Consider the following 22,936-nt stretch of genomic DNA (forward strand, 5'->3'; position numbering starts at 1 on the left):
AGTACAGGTCTTTTACCTCCTGAGGTAAGTTTATTCTTCCTGATGCAAATGTAAATGGGATTGTTTTCTTCATTTCTCTTTCTGATAGTTCATTATTAGTGAATAGAGATGCAACAGATTTCTATATATTAATTTTGTATCCTGCAACTTTAGTGAATGCTTTTATTAGTTCTAGTATTTTTTTGGAAGAGTCTTTGGTCTTTCCTGTATATAGTATCATGTCATTTGCAAATAGTGACAGTTTTACTTCTTCCTTTCCAATTTGAATGCCTTTTATTTCTTTTCCTTGCCTAATTGCTGTGGCCAGAACTCTATGTGTTCCCTGAGAGTAAATGTGTTATATTTTTTGTCTCTGAATCCCCCAAACCTAATAGCACACCCTAGAACATAATATTACACAAATGATTATTGAATAAATAGGTGAATGAATGGGTTGATTTTCAGCCATTTGTGGGGGTTTTCTTGGTTTTGTTTTTATTTTGCTTGGCTTTTTTTAAATGTAAGAGTCACACATACAGCTCTTCTTGTTCTTTAAAACAACAACTCTGCCATGCTGCCATGTAGAACTAATCCTCATGTCCTACTCATGAAACCAATTCTGTCTACCATAAGCTATTTTTTAAAGCTGGACTACTACCCCTACCCACTGAAATCAAGCTTGAGTATTTAGGGTGCTGTTGACAAATATAACACTTGGAAAGCTAAATTTAGCATAGAACACAGGGTGGAATGGCTCTTATCCCTGGACTCACCTCCAGGGTCCCACCCCTTTTAAAAATAGCCCATGACAACATGTATCAGGTACAAAAGAATGCTCCAGTTTAAAGTACAGGCTCCAGTTGGATCCTGGATTATAGTTGCATATGAAAAGTCTTTCAGAAATGTATCTAATTACAAGCTATCAGTCTGAGAAAATAACAGGGCAGAAGGGCTATGTTTAAAGAAACGAAATACCCAAAGAATTAATACTGTTACTGAAATGAATAGAGCAATGACAAAATATGGAATGAAGAGGCAAGAGTAGATGACTTTATTCTAGTGGACGTTCCAGAAAGGAAATGGTCTCCGTAGTGTTGCTGTTTGTCATTCTCCGTATGCTCTTGTCTCTTGTGTCTGATAAAGGCTGCATGCTCCTTGCACACATGGTCTGCATAATCTTTACCACTGCATTTTCCATAGCACTCAGCAGTGTTCTGGGACACCCCCAGCCCCTAGACTGTCTTCACCAACGTGAGCCCTTCAGCCTTTGAGGCACTCTCAACACCACTTATCCGCTTGCACAAAGCATCACAGATGAGCAGAGGCTACACCTCTCCCATCCCAGCACCCTGCAGCTCCCTTCAGTAGAGAAGATGTGGGTTTTACCATTTGGGGGAAGCTCCAGACCTTGGGTCAGCCCGTGTAATACAGTTATGCCTGCAAATCAAGTCTATGATAAGGGTAAAGCATCTTTATTAAATCATAAGTGCATCCAATCTCCCCTCCACTCTTTACTGCAAGCCTTGCTAAGAAAGGTCAAGGGTATTCTGCTGGGTCCCCCTTTTGTGGAAAATCTCAATGAAAAGGGCAACCCAGGGGCCAGATTACTCTGAGAGATCCTGCTCAGGATTTAGAGGGACTTAGAGATAGGCATGGAGTGGTCAGGGGTCAGCTTTGGGGAGTGAATGAGAGTGAGAGAGAGGGACATGGGACAAGAGGGTGCTTTCGAAGTCCAGCTCTGACCAAAGAGGTGCTGCCTCGTGAGCCCTAACCCTTGACATCAGGTCTTTTCTCCTGTTGTCTCTATGCTGTTTGAATGCAACACCACAGAGCAATGGATCCCATGATCCCTGGGCTACCCGCTGGCACTGAGAGGATGGTGGCTACTGATATTCACACCTCCCTCCCCTGGAGCCTCTGTGCCTACGTCTCCTGGGCACATGCTCCACTCCCTTTGCTGGTCCAGGCAGTGCCCTCCCAACTCTCCTTCCTCCCTCTAGCCTCTGGTCACATTTTTTATTGTAAGTCACATAGACGTGGCACAGGATCCTGTTGGCCAACTGCACTGGCCAATCCCAGCTTCCTAGCAGGGGAAAAACAAGAATTGGAAAAAATATATGAGAATTGTGTTCTATCTATGTTATAAGAAAGAAGTGACCTTATTAATTTTTAAAAAAACTTTCCATTGAAGTATAGTTGATTTACAATGATTCAGGTATACAGCAAATTGACTCAGTTATATATATATATATATATATATATATATATATATATATATATATATATATATATGAATATATATATATTATTTTTCAGATTCTTTTCCATTATAGGTTATTACAAGATATTGAACATAGTTCCCTGTACTATAGTAGGTCCTTGTTGTTCATCTATTTTATATATAGTAGTGTGTATCTATTAATCCCAAATTCGCAATTTATCCCTCCCTCCCCCGCTTTCCCTTTTGGTAACCATAAGTTTATTTTCTATGTGTGTGAGTCTATTTCTGTTCTGTAAATAAGTTCATCTTTATCATTTTTTTAGATTCTACATATAAGTGATATCATATTTGTCTTTCTCTGTCTGACTTACTTCAGTATGATAATCTCTAGATCCATCTATGTTGCTGCAAATGACATTATTTCATTCTTTTTTATGGCTGAGTGATAGTCCATGATAGATAGGTAGATAGATAGATAGACAGATAGATAGATAGATAGATAGATAGATAGATAGATAGATGATAGCTAGATCACATCTTCTTTATCCATTCATCTGTCGATGGACGTTTAGGTTGTTTCCATGTCTTGGCTATTGTAAATAGTGCTGCTATGAACATAGGGGTGCATGTATCTTTTCAAATTGGAGTTTTCATCTTTTCTGGATATACGCCCAGGAGTGAGATTGCTGGATCATATGGTAACTCTATTTTTAGACTTTATTAATTTTTAGACAATAAAATAAAGCCCTAGACTACAGTGTAGCAAGTAACTAGTAAGTTACTAATAAAGAACTGTTACCATCCATTAAAAAAAAAATTGTGGCATCTCTCATCTTCAGCAAGGGATGAGCATTTTGGGGATCATTTCTCAACAACTGGAAGAAACTCACAGGCCACCTGGGGCCCCAGATGATGCCTTTGGGAATCCCTGGTGTGTCCTACTATGGAGCCTCCCACCCGGGGACACTTGTGCAGAGCCTGGTCATTTGCAGTGTCCAGCTGGTCCTCCCTCACACAGCCTCGGGGCTGACACAGCCCTCAGAACGCGCATCCATTCACCACTGGCCACAGCAGCTAAGAAAGTGGACGGGATGAAAACAAGAAGACACACTACAGAGCAGGAAAGAGAAGCCCTGCCTATTTTAGGTTGTCTGCCCTTGTCATGCGGAGAGCTGTTTGGAAGATATACAGATGTGCCTGTCTCTAGAGTTTACATCTATATAATCACAAGGGGGTGGCTGAGCTCTTTGGCATATTAGTGGTCACATGATGCTGGCCATATCAAGTAACCATTATCACATCAGAGCCCACAGGAGTTAAAAATACACCACCACCCGAGCCCCAGCTGGATGACAATTGAGTAATAACAATAGAAATAGCTCACACTCCATAAGACCATCTTTCCACTTCCTGGAGAACTTTTCTGAGATCATCGGCATTGCAATGAAGAGACAGCCAGAGCCAGTTAGAGGGAAACTTCAGATCTTTCAAAAGATGGGAAAAGAGCCTCAAGCAAGAGCTGGGTGGCCAGTGCTCGAGTACCATGCTGCCTTGGTCACAGGAGACCTGGACCGTCTTAAGCTCCTCATGGACCAGTTCTTCCAGGATGCCAACGTGGTGTTTGAGATCAAGAAGGATGAGATGGAGTGGCAGGTGAAATCCACGGCCACGTTTGGACCATCAGGTACCTTTGCTCCTTTAAAGCCCGGTTATTTATTTTTTTAAGGAGGTACTAAGACACCTCTGAACATATAGCTTCAGTGTGTAGACCGCTCACACGGGTGCTGCATTTAACATTCTCGAGCAAAAGACATCTAGAAGCCAAACTTTGCGTGCATGATTTTTAAGATGTAGTTTTTGTTTTGGTTTGGTTTGGTTTGGTTTTTTGCGGTACGCGGGCCTCTCACTGTTGTGGCCTCTCCCGTTGCGGAGCACAGGCTCCGGACGTGCAGACTCAGTGGCCATGGCTCACGGGCCCAGCCGCTCCGCGGCATGTGGGATCTTCCCAGACGGGGGCACGAACCCGTGTCCCCTGCATCAGCAGGTGGACTCTCAACCACTGCGCCACCAGGGAAGCCCTAAGATGTAGTTTTTAGGTGAGAGAGGAGAGAGATCAAATTGGAAAGGCCAAGCTGTTGGTGAGAAGTGCCCTTCCCATGCAGGAGGTGCTTCTTGTCTTTAAAAAGAGCTTTGGTTTGCATGCTGATCTGCCAGAGCCTGGATCTGGCAGCCAGGGAGGCAGGAGATAAAGTATGCCTCTCTTTTGAGTGCGCCCAGAGCGGGCCCCTGGTGAGCAGCACTGGGCAAGTTTCCTCTGTGAATCCGTGAACACCATGGTTCCAGAGGGGAAGCTGGGACCCAGCCAGCATCGTGGAGGCAGAGCCCTCGGGAGACGCCCCTCCTGGAACCCAGAGGAGCCTGGGAAGGGGGAAGAGGGGGAGAAACCAGAGGTCCTTAAGTTGTATACGTCTGCATTCTTGTTGCCTGGACACCATCGCTTTGTGCCGGGCAGGCAAACATACCCACAGGTAGAGAGAAGCCCCCTCGCCCCATCTGGGATGAACAGACTTTCTGACCGTCAGGCTGCAGTGTGGCCCCCTTGGCTGGCACTCTGCATTGGGCACCCTTCCTCCCGTGCATCCCGATGCCACACGTTTACTGAGAGGGTTCATGTGTTGGAATCTGTGAGGATTTCAGACTCTGTGGTCAGTGGGCCAATGGCCAGTGCCCCGTGCCCCTGACTCGTGATCTCTGGCAGGCCAAGAATGAGGAAGGGCGGTTGCCAAAGCACTGACCCAGTCTGTGTACACCTCACACAGGGAGAAGGGAATAAACCCAGACCCTGCCAAAGGGCTAAGCAGCTCAGAGCCACCAGCGAGGCGGCAGAGGCTGTGGGAAAGGCACACGCAGGTCTAGTCTGGGCCAAAACCCCTCCCAGCCAAAGGCATCCCAGAGCCTTTTTGGGTCTCCTCTCCCACACCTGTCCCAGATAGGGTACACATCTTCCTCCAGAGGGCTGTGTGACCATTCAACCAAGAATGCCAACTGCTTGAATGTTCGATTAACGTTTTTTTTAATCACATGCCTCGCATCCCTGGACACACACACACTCAAATGTTGCATTGATAGATATTAATGTCAGTTCATAGTCTGAATCAAAGCCGCCTTCCTGTTTTCCCCCTCAATCTTTCCACCCCTCAGTTTGCTGTTTTTCTATGGCACATCTGTACGACAGGAGATTAGAGCATTGTGGCAGTGAAGGGACCTGAGATATTACCGAGCAAAAGGGCAGCCCTGGGAGTTAGTGCTGGCCTGAGGCCTCAGTGCAGGCTGGGAAGAGAGGATAGACACTTCTGGACTCTGTGCTCTTTCAGCTCAGCCACCTGAATTCTCCCAGCTGGTCCAGTAGCAGAAATGACCAAACCCGGGCTGAGAACAGTGGCCCCGACACTGCCCTCGCTCATATGAGGACTTCCTGGTGGCCAATTCAGCTCCTCCTGAAGGGAGCCATGGGGAAGGGGATACACAGGTTCATAGTGGCTGGCTCCTGGGTACCACATCCACAATGGAGTGCTGGCCCCATCAAGCTCGCAGTGCCAGGAAAGCATTAGCATGGAAGAGCGGGTGTTTAGAGGGAGGTATCACATGGGGAGAAGCCTGTTTCTGTGTTCTTCCTGGTGGCAGACCCTGGACCAAGGGTGGGATTTACAGGAAGCTGATTGATGATTCAGGTTTACTGAATGAGAGAGCTGCCTTAGAATGGGATTCTCTGGAAGGCCTGATAGAAGCTCATCACCATCTCCAGGGACCTGGAGAAGGGGGCTGGCCCTAAGCTATGGCTGAGCTAAATGCCCAGCCAAGGCCCCTTCCCATCACTCCAGGGGAAGACTTGGGAATCTTGGGTGAGTGAACAGAGCTGCTGATGGTGGGAATTTAGCATGCCCCAGAAAATGGAGTACCCCCTTCCTTGACCCTCAGTAAGTAAACTTCCTATCTCAGGAAAATGAGTAGAATCACCAACCAGGAGCTGCCCCTACAAGAATGTAGGTCACTGTTATGGTCAAGGACCATATCCATCATCCCCCTCAATTCAGACCCAGTCTTCACTGGGCAGGGCAGCTCAAACCCATGCAGGCCCATGTCCGCAGGGCCTCCGGCCACCATCACCCACCACCAGGACGACAGGCCCCCTCTTCCCCCACCAAGCGTGTACGACCTCCAGGCTGGGCCTTGGGGACGCGGGGCGGGCTGGAACCGTGCGCTGCATGGAGGTACGTAATTACGAGTGGTCTTTCAAACTGCTCAGCATGGGTCCCGGGAAGGAGGTGGCCTGTGAAAAGGGTCTCCTCCACAGCTCATTACAGCCACAGTATCGATTCTTCCATCATTATCAGAAGGCATCCCTGCCATGTGAAATCCTGTCCCTTGAAGTGTATTCACCAGGGACAGCTTTCCCCCATTTCCAGGAGTGCACATGGCTGCTAACAACCTTCCACAGGCCTTTTGAAAGCCCAAAGTTTTCAGAGAAGTGAAATGTATAGTTCCTGCTCCATTCATCCCTCAAGAAAGAGCAACCCTACACACACACACACACACACACACACACACACACACACAAAACCCTAAAGAGCGTAAAGGAACAAACCAGAATTGTGCTCAATGCAGACCACCACATCAAAGGGTGCTTCTGAAACCCGGCCACTTCCAAGACAACTAAACTTTCCGAGTCCTTTTCTCGAGCAACCTTGGTGATGGGGGTCAGTTTGTTTTGTCTGTTGTCTTCTCCTCTTAATGATAAAGGGGTAAATTTGGGGCTCGAAAAGAGAGGCCTTGGATTCCAGAAAAATCCACAGCTCACTTTCCTCCCTCAAGCCGCCCCTAATTCAGAGTCTGGAAAATGTGAATTCCTCACGTAAATTCTCCCACTGTCCACCCTGCTTGTTCAGCGTTTAACTCCTCAAATCTTACCCAAGCTACCCTCATATCTGGCAAAACCCTCGTGCTTCTCAATAACCGCCCACCCCAATCTCTCCTCTGTATTTCTTCTCTCCCTGCTTCTCCATCTCTGTCTTTCCAGTGTGTCTCTGCCCTGTGTGCTGTTACTCTCTTTCTCCCCTCTTCCTTCACTTCTTTCCCTTGCTACCTCTCTGCCCCTCTCTGTCAGGGCCCTTTCACCTCTACCCCCAGGCCTCCCTCCATCCCTCATCCGTGATCCAGTTGCACCTCACTGGGTCTCTCTCTCCCGAACCCTGAGCATCTTTGTGTATCTCCCTACATGCCCACCTGGTACCTACTTCTAAGAGATGGTTTCACCCTATTTCAGTCTTAATGGACGCCGCTCCCCACCAGCGTCCCCCGACTCACCTGACCTCTCCCCACCTCCCCTCCACCCCCAGGCCTCTGGACCTTGGAGTACAAGCGCGAGCTCACCACGCCCCTGTGCATCGCCGCGGCCCGGGGCCACACGGCCTGCGTGCGCCACCTGCTCGGCCGCGGCGCGGACCCCGACGCCAGCCCCGGCGGCCGCGGCGCCCTGCACGAGGCCTGCCTGGGGAGCCACACGGCCTGCGCCCAGCTGCTGCTGCAGCACCGCGCCGACCCCGACCTGCTCAGCGCCGACGGCCTGGCGCCCCTGCACCTCTGCCGCACGGCAGCCTCGCTGGGGTAAGGAGCCGGGGCCCCGGCCACCCAACCGACCCTCGACCCCCGACCCCTGACCCTGCCCCCGGACGCCCTCAGCGCCCCGACCCCACTCAGACCCCGGACCAGGCCTGTGTCACCGCTCCAGGCCCCGCCCCCAAGCCCACCCCCTCAGGCCCCGCCCCCAGACCCTCGGCCTCGGCCCCGCCCGCCGCCTGACCCCGCCCGGACCCGGACCCGGACCCGGACCCGGACCCGGACCCGGACCCGGACCCAGACCCAGACCCAGACCCAGACCCAGACCCGGGAGCTCTCGGCCACGTCCGTCAGAGCCCCTCGGAGGCCGCCGGGCCCCCCGCCCCGGCCTCGGCCCCAGCCCGGGCCCCGCGCCGGTTTAATTAGCGCCTGATTGCGAGCGCGGGGGGGGCAGGCGCCACACGGAGGTAATGAGCCGGTGATCACCGGCCCGCAGACGCCGGCGCTGGAGAATGCTAAAAGGCCACTGGCGGGGTTGGAGGCTGAAAAATTAGGGTTTTTAATGATAATTTTATGCAGAATAATTGTCACAGTGTGACATAAATGGTTAGCTTCTCGGGCGGGGCTTCGGCGTCCCACAAGCCAGCCGAGCTGCGCCCGCATTTTCGGGGCCCACCCCCTCCCAGGTGCCGGGGTTCTGGAAGCTCTGCTGGTGCTGGGTCTAGCCTCGCGGCTGTCCTTGCGGAGGGTCTGTCCCCTCGGGGTCCAGTAGGTCCTGGGAGAGACGGCGGGGGCCCACCGCGTCATTGTATAGGATTTCTGTTCCAGGGGCCCAGCTTGCGTTGTGTCAAATTGACATTTCTTTTAGTCCCTGTTCTTGGGATTAAAATTTCTTGGCCTTCTGTCTCTATGATGACGATTAAATAAAATCACCATGTCAAGCGCAGGCAGGCAGGACTACTGGGCTCTCAGGGACCAAGGCGGAGGGGCACTGCCTACCAATGTCACGTGGAGCAGGGACTCAGAAAGGCACGTGGACCACCAGGAGTCTTGAAGGAAAGTGACTGAAAACAATATATTTTTCAAAAGCAGCTTTACTGCGTTGTAATTGCATATAGTAAATTGCGCATGCTCAAAGTATACAATCTGATAAATTTGGACACAGGCAGGCGTGCACTCATGAAACCACCCCTAATAATCAAGAGAGTGAACCCAGCCATCACCAGCAAAAGGTTCCCTTGCCCCATTGTAATCTCTCCCTCCCCCTCCTCCAATTTCCCACTGATCGGCTTTTGGTCACTATAGTTTAGTCTGAATTTACTAGAATTTTATGTGAATGGAATGTAGTCTCTTTTGTCTGGCTTCTTTCATGCAGCAATATTACTTTAAGATTTGCTTTGAAGAATATATTATATTTTTTATTTTCATTTTATATTGGAGCGTAGTCGATTAACTGTGTTGTGTTAGTTTCACGGGTACAGCAAAGTGATTCAGTTCAACATATACACGTATCTATTCTTTTTTCAAATTCTTTTCCCATTTAGGTTATTACAGAATATTGAGCAGAGTTCCCTGTGCTATACAGTAGGTCCTTGTTGGTTATCTATTTTAAATATAACAGTGTGTACATGTCAATCCCAATACTTTGAGAGCTGTCATACTGTTGTGTGTATCCATAATTCACTCCTCTTCATTGCTGAGTGATATTCCAGGGTAGAGGATAACACAATGTATCTATCCACTCATATGTTGAAAGACACTTGATTGTTTCAGGCTTGGGGCTGTTACAAATAAAGTTGCTATGAACATTTGTGTACCAGCCTTTTTCTGGGTATATGCTTTCGTTTCTCCTGGATAAATATCTAGGCAGAGCTGTGTCACATGATATGATTAAACGATAATCTTTTAGGAAATGACCTTCCAAATTGGATCTACCATTTTACATTCCCACCAGCAATATATGAATGTTCTAGATGCTTCCCATCCTCACCAATACTTGGTATGGTCACTCTTTAGCTGTAGACATTCTTTAGGTACTTAGGAATATTCCATTGTAGTTTTGATTTGCATCTCCCTGATGACAAGTGATGTTGGTCATCTTCTCATGTACTTATTTGCCATCCATTTATCTTCTTTGGTGAAGTGCCTGTTCAAATCTTGTGCCCTTTTAAAATATTGGGTTTTTAAAAGGGCACAAGATATTGTTTTCTTCTTAAATTTTGAGATTTCTTTATATATTCTGGATACAAGTCCCTTGTCAGGCATGCGATTTATAAATATTATCTCTCAGTTTCTGGGTTATATTTTCTTTCCTTAAAAGTGTCTTTTGGAGAACAGAAGTTCTTGCTTTTGGTGGCATCCAGCTGATCATTTTTTTCTTTTAGGGATCGTGTTGGGTTATTTTATCTTAAAAAAAAAATCTTTGCCCAACCATGGCCACAAACATTTCCTCTTATGTTTTCCTCTAAAATTTTTAAAATAATTTTATATGTTACATTTAAGTCTGTGACCCATTTTGAGTTAATATCTGAATATGGTGTGAGGTATGGATTGAAGCTTTTTTTTCTCTGCATGTGGATATCCAGTTGTTCCAGCACCATTTGTCAAAAAGCCTTTCCTTTCTCCATGGATTTGCCTTTGCACTTCTGTTGAAAATCAACTGACTACATATGTATGGGTTTATTTCTGGCTCTCTTGTCAAGTACACACAAGACAGGGCAAGGCCTGACCGATTCAACTGGTAAAGATCCACAGAGCCACTCCTAGATTCGGACTTTTAACGCTTACATAAACAGTGAAAAGAAGACTAGCCAGAAGTACCAATTCTGCACGGTCCTTGTCCCACACACCACAAAGGACAACACCCAAACAAAAGGGGCCAGAAAATGGCAATGTGAGTTGCAGGATACCCTGTTACAGAACACCCGAATCTAGACTTCAGGTGAGCGGTTTTACAGTCTGCAGCTCTATTCTGAGGGGGGCAAGACAGGAAGTCCCAAACCTCATCAGAACCCAGGAGGTGATGAGAAACGTCTCAGGACGGCCTCCCAGGGGCCATAGGGAGGTGAGTGGACGATGGTCTTGTAGCAACTCCTTACAAGACTTTCATTCTGGAGGATCACAAGGCGCTCTGCCAAGACTTAGGTCAGCAGTGGTTCAAACTTCTGTTTGCATGGCCTGTGGGATACATGCAAGTCGCTGGGGCTCCATGGCAGAGCCGTGGTTCTGTGTCTCTACTCTATTACATTGCTCTGTTGGTCTTTTTTTTTTTTTTTTTTTTTTTTGCGGTACACGGGCCTCTCACTGCTGTGGCCTCTCCCGTTGCGGAGCACAGGCTCCAGACATGCAGGCTCAGCGGCCATGGCTCACGGGCCCAGCTGCTCTGCAGCATGTGGGATCTTCCTGGACCAGGGCCCCCTGCATCGGCAGGCGGACTCTCAACCACTGCGCCACCAGGGAAGCCCCTCTGTTGGTCTTTTTTGACACCAGTACCACATTGTATTGAATATTGTAACTCTGTAAGAAATCTTCAAGTCAGGTAGTATAAGTTCTCCAGCATCATTCTTCATTTTCGAAGTTGATTTGGCTGTTCTAGCCTCTTCGCATTTCCACATAAATTTTAAAATCAGTTTGTCAGTTTCTACAAAAAATGCTGCTGGGTTTTGACTGAGGTTAATGTAAATCTATAGATCAGTTTGGGGAGACTTGACTTAAAAATATTGAATCTGTCAACCCATGAATCCGATAAATCTCTCCATTTATTTAGATCTTTAGTTTCTTTCAGCTTTGTTTTATAGTTTTTAGTGTGCGGGGCTTGCACATATTTTGTCAGATATATCCCTAAGTATTTCATATTTTTGATGCTTTTGAAATGATATTTTTATTTAAATTTCCGTTGTGGTAGCTACTATATAAATTGATTAAGAAGTTATTTTTGTATGTTAATTTGAAACCTGCAACCTTGCTAAGCTTACTAACTGTTCTAGCAGCCTATCATAAATTCCATAAGATTTCTATGTAGACAATCATGTCATCTGCAAATAAACAGAGTTTTACTTCTTTTCCAATCTGGATGCCTTGTAGTACTTTTTCTTGCCTTATTGCACTAGATAGAGCCTCCAGTGCAATGTTGAATAGAAGTAATGAAAGCAGACAACTTTCCTTATTTGTAATCTTAGAGGAATTAAATCTTTCACCATTAAGTATGATATTAGATGTAGATGACATTTTTTGGATTGAAAGAGTGCCTTTCTATCCCTACTCTGCTGAGAGTTTCTACTATGAATGGATATTGAATTTTCTAAATGCTTTTTCTGCATATATTGAGTTGATCATATGGTGTATTTTTTAGCCTGTTAATATAATTATTTACACTGATTGATTTTCAAATGTTAAACCAACCTTGCATTCTTCAGACCACAGTTTATAAATTGCTAGGTTTGATTTGCTGAAATTTTTTCAATCTGCATCTATGTTCATGAAAGGTATTGTTTTTGTAAAGGTAAATGTTTTTGTCTGGTTTTGATATCTGAGTAATGCTGGCCTCAAAAATGAGTTGAGAAGTGTCCCCTTCTTGTCTATTTTCTGGAAGAGCTTGTGTAAAATTGTTATTATTTCTTCCTTAAATGTTTGGTAGAATTCATCTGTGAAGCTATCTTGGCCTGGAGTTTTCTTTATGAGAAGGTTTTTGGCTATGAATTCAATTTCTTTAATGGCTATAGTGCTATTCAGGATATTTCTCTCTTTTTGAGTGAGCTTTGATAGCTTGTATCTTTCAAGACATTTATCTCTTTCATTTAAGTTGTTAAATTTATTGTCATAAAGTTGTTCCCTATTATCCATTTAATAGCTGCAGAATCTGTAGAATCACCACTCTCATTCATGATACTGGAATTTGTGACTTTTATTCTTTTTTCCCTGTTCAGTCTTGTTTTGGGTTTTACTGATTTTCATTTTTGTTTTACTGTTTTATTTTTCATTGATTCTTTTTTTTGTGTGTGTGTGGTACGCGGGCCTCTCACTGTTGTGGCCTCTCCCATTGTGGAGCACAGGCTCCAGACGCGCAGGCTCAGCGGCCATGGCTCACGGGCCCAGCCGCTCCGCGGCATGTGGGATCTTCCCGGACCAGGGCATGAGCCCGTGTCCCCTGCATCGGCAGGTAGACTCTCAACCACTGTGCCACCAGGGAAGCCCCTTTCATTGATTCTTGATAGGATCTTTATTGTCCTCCTTTCTTTACTTACATTGAGTTTTATTTGTTCTTGTTCTTCTATTTCTTAAGATGGAAGCTGATGTCTTTGATGATTTTTATTTTCTAATATAGGCAGGCTTTCAGTGTTATACCTGTATCCTCTATGTACTACTTTAGCTGAATCCCACAAGTTTTAATATGTTAAAATTTCACTTTCAATCAGTTTTAAATATTTTCTAATTCCCCTTTAAATGTTTTCCTTTTGATTTTTTTCTTTGAAACATAGGCTGTATAAAAACGTGTTATTTAGTTTCCAAATATTTGGGTATTTTCCAGATATCTTTCTATTATTTATTTCTAATTTAATTCCATTATAGTGAGGGAACTTACTTTGTATCACTTTACTCCTTTGAAATTTATTGAGTCTAGTTTTATGATCCAAAATATATTCTATCTTGGTAAAATTTCCATGCACACCAGAAAAGAATGCATATTCTGCAGTTGTTGGGTGGTGTGTTCTATAAATGTCAGTTAAGTCAAGTTGCTTAATAATGTTGGGTAAAACTCCTATATTCTTACTGATTTTCTGCCTACTTATAAATAACCTGTAGGTTATTTAAAGAGGAGTGTTGAAATCCTTGACTATAATCATGGATTTGTCTATTTCTCTTTGCAGTTCTATCAGTTTTGTTTCAAATATTTTGAAGCTCTATTATTAGTTACATAGATGTTTAGCATTGTTATTGCCTCTTGAAGAACTGACATCATTATTAAAAGATATTCTTTATCTCTGGTAATATTCTTTGCTCTAAAGTCTCCTTTGTCTGATATTAAATATCCAGTCTGACATTAATATAGATTTTCTTTGATTAGTGTTAGCATAGTATACCCTTTTCCATCTGCATTAGTTATCTGTTGCTGTGTAACAAATTACCACAAACTTAGAGACTTACTAAAACACCCATTTATTGTCTCATGGTTTCTGTGGGTAGAGCTTGGGTGTGGTTTCACTGGGTCCTCTACTGCAGAGTCTCTCATATGACTGCAATCAAGGTGTCAACAAGGGCTAGGGTCTCACCTTAAGGGTCACCTGGGGAAGAATCTGCTACAAAATTCATAGAGTTATAGGCAGAATTCAGTTCTTTGGGACTGTTGGACTGAAGGTCTCAGTTCCTTGCTGACTATTGATTGAAGGCCATGCTCAGTTTGTGTCTTTATTTTTAAAGTGGATTTCTTGTAGGCAGGTTATAATTGAGTCTTTTTTAATCCAATCTGGTAGTATTTGCCTTTTAGTTGGGTGTTTAGATCATTTACATTTAATGAGATTTTTATATGATTATGTTCAAATCCAACATCCTGTTATTTCTTTCTATTCATCTCATCCATTCTTTGTTCCCTTTTCTTCTTTTTCTACTTTCTTCTATACTGAGTATTTTTCATGATTCAACTTAATCTCCCTTTTTGACTTATTATGTATAACTTTTGGTTCTGTTATTTTAGTAGTTGCTTTAGGGTTTATAGTATACATCTTTACCACAGTCTGCCCTCAAGTTGTATTATACTACTTCATGTATAATATAAAAACCATATGACACTATACTTCCATTTCTCTCCTCCTGACCTTTGCACTATTGGTATCATAGATTTTACTTCTGTATATAAGTCCCACAATGCATTGTTATTATTTTTGTTCAAAGTCAATTATCTTTTAAATATATTGAAATAATAAGAATAAAAAAGTTTTTATGTTTACCCATGTAGTTCCTATTTCCAGTTCCCTTCATTCCTTTGTATAGACTGAAGATTCCATCTGGGGTCATCTTCCTCCTGCTTGGAGAACTTTCTTTAATATTTCTTATAGTGAAGGTCTGCTGGGGATGAATCCTTTTGGAGTTTGTATGTTTGAAAAAGTCTTTATTTCATCTGAGTGTTTGAAAGGTACTTTTGTTGGGTAGAGAATTCTAGGTTGACAGGTTCTTTTTTTCCTTCAGTGTTTTACACTCATGGCTCCACTGTCATCTAACTTGAATTTTTATTTCTTTTTTTTAATAAATTTATTTATTTATTTTTATTTTTGGCTGTGTTGGGTCTTCGTTTCTGTGCGAGGGCTTTCTCCAGTTGCAGCGAGTGGGGGCCACTCTTCATCATGGTGCGTGGGCCTCTCACTGTCACGGCTTCTCCCGTTGTGGAGCGCAGGCTCCAGACACGCAGGCTCAGTAGTTGTGGCTCACGGGCTTAGTTGCTCCGCGGCATGTGGGATCTTCCCAGACCAGGGCTCGAACCCATGTCCCCTGCATTAGCAGGCAGATTCTTAACCACTGTGCCACCAGGGAAGCCCTAATTTGAATTTTTAATCTTTAAATCTTCTATCTATCTGATCTTTGTTCTTTTGTATATAGTGTCCTTTTTCTCTGGCTTTAATATTTTCTCCATATCACTGGTTTTAAGCAATTTTATCATGATGTGCTTTGATGTAGTTTTCTTCGTCTTTCTTGTCCTTGAGATTTACTGACTTCTTGGATCTGTGGGCTTATACTTTCCATCAAATTTGGAAAATTGTAGGCAATTATCCCTTCACATATTTTCTATATGATCCCCTCCTCTGCCTCAGGGACTCCAATTGCATATATGTTACACCACTTGAAGTTGTCCCACAGTTCACTAATGCTCTGGTTTTGTTGGGGGTTTTTTTTGCATTTTTTTCTTATGTAATTGAGTTACCTTTTGTTCTGAAATCCCTGATCTGCCATTAATCCCAACCAGTCTATTTTTCATCTCAGACATTATAATTTCCAACTTTAGAAGCCCAATCTTAGGTCTTTTTAAAATATCTTTCATGTCTTAACATGTTCAATCTTTCCTCTAGCTTCTCAGATATATGGAATACAGTTCTAATAAATATTTTAATGTTTCTATCAATTCTATCATCTGGGTATGAAGAACATTTTCTTTATTTTAACTTTGTTCATTTTGTAAATTTCAGATTCACATAAGGCATAGTTGTGAGAGATAAGATATGTAGATATGATTCCAAGTAGAAATGCTTATGAATATATTTCTCAATGATTTTTTAAAGCTGTAAATAGATAGCTATTCTGCATGGATACTAAATAAAGATTAACTTCTACCTCATTTTAACTTACAATTTCTATCCTTGAGTCATTTGGTAGATGATTTGCTGGTGTACAAAGTTGCCATCTGGTGACAAAATTATAGAAACCCCATCTACTTTTGAAAAGCACAGCTCTAAGTTCATCCAATAATGATTCCTTCCCTACAAGCATTCAATCGCAAGTTGTTCAACTCTGCAAGGTGCTGGGGCTGCGCTGTGTTATACACAGTCTACCCCCACAAGATGCTTTTGGTTTCAAAGGAGAGGAAGGTAATTTACAGCAGTGTGCTAGACACTGAGCCAAGAATGTGTAGAATCCACTATGTGCACGGAAGTTGAGAGTGTGGGCTGGTAAATTTCTACTGGAAATTTTCTAGGAGAGAAAGAGGCACCAGCTCTATTAAAGGACATAAGCCAATCAAATCAAAGCAAATGTCTTTCTATATACTAAGAAAACGGGCAAAATTATTATTGATTGCACTCAGTTTTCATCATATTTTTATACCCTACAATTTTATATGTTACAAGTACATATTTTGCTACATCTGAGGTCTGGGTTGGATCCCAATTCCAACACTTACTAGCTGTGCAAGCTTGGGTAAGTTATTTCATTTTTTTGTGTCTCGCTGTAATATTTGAGCCTACTATGTAGGGTGGTTATTATGAGAATTAAATTAGCTAATGTAGGGCTTCCCTGGTGGCACAGTGGTTGAGCATCCACCTGCCAATGCAGGGGACACGGGTTCGTGCCCCGGTCCGGGAAGATCCCACATGCTGCGGAGCGGCTGGGCCCGTAAGCCATGGCCGCTGAGCCTGTGCATTCGGAGCCTGTGCTCCGCTACGGGAGAGGCCACAATAGTGAGAGGCCCGTGTACCACAAAAAAAAAAAAAAAAAAAAAAAAAAAAAAATTAGCTAATGTAGGAAAAATGTTTAGAAGAGCACCTTGCATATAGTTAAGAATTATGTAGGTGCTGACTGCAATTCCTGAGGACTCTTGTGTAATCATTGTGTCTATCTTAGGAGAATTGAAAAAACATTGCACTATTTTTAATTAATATGGGGTTTTTGGTTTCTTTTATCTCCATATTTGTTGGTCATCTATCATTTATTCCCAGTAATATCTCTAGTCAAGAACATACTCCCAATTATAACATATTCCTATGGAAAATATAACCCATTTGATGATATTGCATGTCTAGGAACACACCATGCTTCCCACCTGCCCAAGAAGGCATGTCTATATTTACTTTTCTCTTGTTCAAAATTAAGTTCTCTAAATGCAGTATGGTATCCTGAATTGGATCCTGGAACAGAATATGAACATTAGTGGGAAAAGTGGTGAAAGTCAAACAAAGTCAGTTAATAGTTTTGGACTGATGTTAATTTCTTAATGTGGGCAAAGGTACCATAATAATATAAGATGTGAACTTTAGAGGGAGCTGGATGAAGAGCATTTGGGAACTCTCTGCACTATCTTTGCAACTCTTCTGTAAATCTAAAATAATTTTAAAATAGAAGGAGTTTTAAAAACCAAGTTTTTTTCATACCTTGGGCTCCAATCTTCCACCTTACAGTATTAGAAAAATATTGTTCTTTACTAAATGAGAATGTATCACCTACTCAGAACACAAAATATTGTGAAACCTGACAACAGCCCTTAAGACAAACCAACAAGGTTACATTTGGAGCTGAGGCATATGCAGACCATTCAAGCTACTCGGCTTATACACTGTGTGATAAAAACTAATTTCCTGGCTTCAGCTGGTTTTTCAGAAATCATTCATATCTAGCATATTGTTTAATAAAGAAAGACTTTTAAAATGTCTTTGTATTAAGATGGGGCTTTTACAATCTCTTTTCTTTTGTCTTTCTCTTCCTCTTTGTTCTTTTTCTTCTCATTTTCTCTTCTGTCTCCTTACGTCTCTCTACATGACTCTTTCTCCCTGGTGATTTCATCCGACAGTCCTGACTTATTTAAATCCAGGTTATTGGGGAAAAGTTTAAGATAAGCTATGAACACACCAGAAGTTCAGGCAGAACTATGCAACAGCTGACTTAGAATATCAATGATTTGATGGAAGATGCTGGGGGGTCCCCTTGAACACCTCTACAATAACATAGCCAACTACCTTGAAGGATAAAAGTTAACAGATGTCAGAGAGGGCCTGAGGTTTAGACTACGGTTTTTCAGCTCTGAAGAGTCCCCCTAAAGTTAGACTCTGAGGAGGTCTGGCTTCAAGTAGTATAAACATTATCACTTTGACAGGAAAGAGCTACTTTCTCCAGAATCTTTTTATACATAGTAGATTTTAGGTCATCCTTAATTTTTTTACCTTACAGTAGAGAGGGGGTCGTTGACCTACATACAGAGCCACTTCATTTTCTTACTCTTGATGACAATGGTCTCCACACCTAGGGACCCAGTTCTGCTGCATCCCCTTTTAGTCAGCAATTCTCCATGGGTGCAGGACTTTAAAACCTTTGAGTCTCTGAGTTCCTGGGATTTAAAAAAAAATTATCTGTGCTTCCTTCCAACCAGCAAGCTTCAGAATTCAGAATTCAACACACAAAAAGGGATATCGGAGCTTTAATCTAGGAGCCTTTTGAAGAGATTTTCCCAAAAAGAAAAGTTCCAGTAAAGTTACTCTCTTCACGTTAGTAGCCTGCATGCCAGCCTCGCCCTATTTATTATCAGATTCCTCTCCTTGACCTTTTTAAAATTCTGAGATAATTAAAATGAGAAAAGAATTAATAGAGTCCTGATTTTTTTTCTCATCTAAAGCTGTCTTGATTTAAACAAAAGTGAGGAGGATTTGCTTCCTTCACAAACATATTAGTTAAAAAGCATGCAAGTTTACTTCTTGGTCCCAGTTGTGTCAATTCAACTAAATAAAAATTCATTCGTAAGCCAGAACTGGACTTGTGGAAGCAGCTAATTATCTTGGGAGGAAAAAATTATTGAAGAAAATCATGGGACAATTCTTTTCTAACTCAGACCTGGCACATTGAAATCTGGGCAGAGAGAAATGAAGTATGACTCTTCCTGAGGAAAGAAAGGCACTCTCTGGTCAGGATTTGAACAGGGACAGCTATTCTGAGTCCTCGCCCCAACCCCAAAAGCCTTTGCCTAATAACAGGAGGTTTGCTTGCATGAGGTTCCAGCTCATGAGCATCGATGTATATTCCACTAAATGGCCCACTCTCCACATCCCAGATGAGTGACTGATTGTTGTTCAAGTGGAGGGGAGAAAACATGGTCTGGTTCAACAGGACTTTGAGGCATCTCAAGGAATATTAAAGAACAAGGTGTCAGTTAGGGGCTACTCCCACTGGATGATTTGATATTTGTAGAAGAACTTCACTTTTTCTTTGTTTTTTTTTCCTTTTCTGCCATGCGGCACATGGGATCTTAGTTCCCTGACCAGGGATCGAACTCGCGTCCCTGCAGTGGAAGCACGGAGTCTTAACCACTGGACCACCAGGGAAGTCCAGAACTTCACATTCTGAGCACTTGCAAGTGTCTTATGTGCTATGATCCTCCCCGCAGGCCTTCAAGGCATGGTTATCCCCAGTTTACAGGTTAGAAACCTGAGGCTCACCAAGAGCTCATGTTTTGCCGTTAAAGTGGCACCCAGTGTAAACGGTCAGAGCCAGGTTAGAAAGCCAAGCGCCATAAGAGAGACAGATGTTGAAAGATAGCTTCTCCCTTGTTAACCTAATTTTTTCAAAAACTGCCAATAGTCAGAAAGTAGCTCTGCTCATCTCTAATCCCGACCTTTCAAACATGTTCTATCGTAGGTTTATCCTCCTTCCTCGCCACTTCTGACATCTCAGGCAGATTAATCAGTTTTCTGGTCACTTACCAAGTTCTATTGGAATACAGACAACTCGCTGTCAGGAATTAAAAGAGGTAATCCAGGCCAAATCAAACCTTCACCCTCTGGGCAAAATCCTTGATCAGACACCTCAGGAAAGATATACAAATGGCCAATAAGCAAATGGAAAGGTGCTCAACATCATTCGTCATCAGGGAAATGCAAATTAAAACCATGAGGAAATATGCTTTACGTTACACCCGTTAGGGTGGCTAAAGTCAAAAAGACTGACAACACTAAACATTGGCAGGAATGTGGAGCAACTGAAACGTCATACACTGTTGTTAGGAGTGTATAATGATGTAATCACCTTGGAAAACTGTTTGGCAGTTTCTTTTAATGTTGAATATACACTTACCAGCAATTCCACTTCTAGATATTTATCCAAAAGAAATGAGAACATATGTCCACAAGAAGACTTACATAAAAATGTTCATAGCAGCTTTATTCATAATAGCCAAAAAATGGAAATACCCAAATGCCCATCAGTATCAAAAGGAGAATGAATTTTTTCATTATGGTAAGTCCATACAATTAAATATGACTCAGAAATAAACCAGAATGAGTTACTCATGCATGCAACAATGCAAATGAGCGTCAAAGACATTCTGTTGAGCTAAAGAAGCCAGACACAAAAAAGTAGAAAAGACAAAACATGGTGAAAGAACTCAGAACCATGGTTGCCTGTGGGAGTGATGACTGGCTGGTAGCAAACACAAAGGAAATTCTTGGAGAGATGAAAATATGCTACGTCTTGACTGGGATGTTGGTTACAAACATGTATTGCTTTGCCAATTTCTGCAGCTATACTTCTCAGACCTGTGCATTTCTCTGTAAATTTACCTGACTTAAAAAATACATAAATACATACATATAAAACTGTTCTCTCATACGACTCCCAGCTCCCCCCAACCTTACCCTCATCCCTGCCTTAAAAAAGAGTCTTTTTTTTTTTTAATTTATTTTTGGCTGTGTTGGGTCTTCGTTTCTGTGCGAGGGCTTTCTCTAGTTGTGGCGAGCGGGGGCCACTCTTCATCATGGTACACGGGCCTCTCACTGTCGCGGCCTTCTCTTGTTTTGGAGCACAGGCTCCAGACGTGCAGGCTCAGTAGCTGTGGCGCACGGGTTTAGTTGCTCCGTGGCATGTGGAATCTTCCAAGACCAGGGCTCGAACCTGTGTCCCCTGCACTGGCAGGCAGATTCTCAACCACTGCGCCACCAGGGAAGCCCAAGAGTAGGGTCTTTTATTTCACTTTTCCTCCTCCTTCTCTTCCCCTCACTCTGATGCCTCTGGGTCTCCCTCTTCATCCAGTGTGCTGGGGCCAGGGGAGGAGAGAAAGGTTGCCCGTTTCTTGTTGAGAAGGGGACACTAGTGAAGCTTCCAGAAAGTCAGACACTCCTTCAAGGGCAAGTGAAGCGAACAGTGGAGCTATAACTTCTCTAAGTTTGCTCCCTAAATCAGTCCTCCGTCCCCCAAAAGGCAGAATTTCACTCACTGTCTGGGGAGAATTTGCCGAAAATATCATCAGCAGCCACAGCCATTCAACACTTCCGAAGCAAATTAAATGGCAGCTCTTGCTCCAAGGGAAAACGTAAGGATGGAAATGACCAGCAAGTTTCTCTCTCCATCTCCCCACTACCTTTAAGGATTTGTCCATTCACATCAGACGTTTCAATTGTAAACATTTATGCTTGATCGTCTCACAGCTTAGCATCCCAGGAGAAAGGGAGGGAGAAGAAAATAGAGAGCAGAAAGGGGCGGGTGGCAGGTCCCCAAAGGAGAGGCTCAGCAGAAGGTCCAGGGAAACCAAGTGGAGCCGCTCCTCCATCAAAGTCAGGGCGGCGGCTTCCCCACCCTTCATTTGGAGCCAGCTGGGGAGTCAATCCACAGAGGGAGCCCCCTTTCAATGGAAAGCACGGCTGTGTTTTCCTCCCAGGTCTCTCCCCTCTGTCCCCTGCCTCCCCCCATTCCTGCCTTGCCCAGCATCCAGCCGATCTGCCTGCCCCCACCAGAGGACCCAGGCTTTGGGCTCCAGCCACCCTGCCCTGGGGACACGTCTCCAGCCCATCTGCCTCTGTGTCAACCCCGAGGAGGAAGAGCAGCATATAAATGGTGATTCAACAAGACTGGTTCATGACACCCATTACTTTCGCTGAGCACACTGCCTAGCGTGAAGCCCCTCCCGTCTGTCAGAAGGGATTCGGGCAGCAACCATGGGAAGAGGACAGTGAAGCGCAGTCGGGATTGTCCAAGGACTCTGGCGACTTCCAGCCATTGAAACCATTGCTCAGGAGACAGATGCTGAACACACCTGACAAAGGGCTTAGAAGCAATGTCTGTTTTCCCTCGAAAAACTTTAAGTAATCTTTGTGAATTTCGCCTTACGTGGAATAGTTCTTCGTCATTGTTGTCTTTCAGTACCATGGTTAGGTCGCTGACTCATTCTCTTAGCCAGCGGTAGCTGGGGTTCACATCCCAAGCAGCATGTTCTGGCTGTGGCGTCACCGTCACATCCCAGGTCCCCACCCTTGAGATCACTGCTGAACCCTCAAACACCACCTCTTCACTGAAAACCAGGGAGAATGAAATCTGTGGCGCAGAGTTGCCCACAGGACTGGACGAGCAGCAGGTTCCTGTTGTTTGTTGTTGTATAGCACGAGGTCCACGGGCCAGGCGACCTCCTTGGCCTTCTGCGGCCTTCAGTGTTCTATCAGTGAGTCTGTCCAGGAATCCTGTGGAGTGCTCAGAGAAGAGACCCTCCCCCTCACCTTGACAGGCTGCTGGCGTACAGAGCATGGAGGAAATTCTCTACTTATGGAATGAGCCGATGAATGAAAAGTTTAGAGAGAACTTAGGGGAAATGCCTAGTACCATGCCTGGCTCATAGAAGGTGCTTAACAAATAGTCCCAACGGGAAGAGCAGCCGGGCGGGTAGGGTGA

The 22,936-nt window shown here is 43.9% G+C and overlaps 1 protein-coding gene across 1 annotated transcript in view; it reads left to right on the plus strand.

Annotated features, from left to right (window-relative positions):
• Nucleotides 1-22,936, plus strand: part of ASB18 (ankyrin repeat and SOCS box containing 18) — a 62,909-nt gene that overhangs the window by 18,323 nt on the left and 21,650 nt on the right. Inside the window, exons 2-3 of the mRNA XM_060107396.1 lie at nucleotides 3,762-3,884; nucleotides 7,597-7,864. Of these exons, the coding sequence (XP_059963379.1) occupies nucleotides 3,762-3,884; nucleotides 7,597-7,864 (391 nt within the window). The remainder of the gene's footprint in view (nucleotides 1-3,761; nucleotides 3,885-7,596; nucleotides 7,865-22,936) is intronic.

The sequence above is a fragment of the Mesoplodon densirostris genome, chromosome 8 (genome assembly GCF_025265405.1).
Source record: "Mesoplodon densirostris isolate mMesDen1 chromosome 8, mMesDen1 primary haplotype, whole genome shotgun sequence".
Taxonomy (NCBI): Eukaryota; Metazoa; Chordata; class Mammalia; order Artiodactyla; family Ziphiidae; genus Mesoplodon; species Mesoplodon densirostris.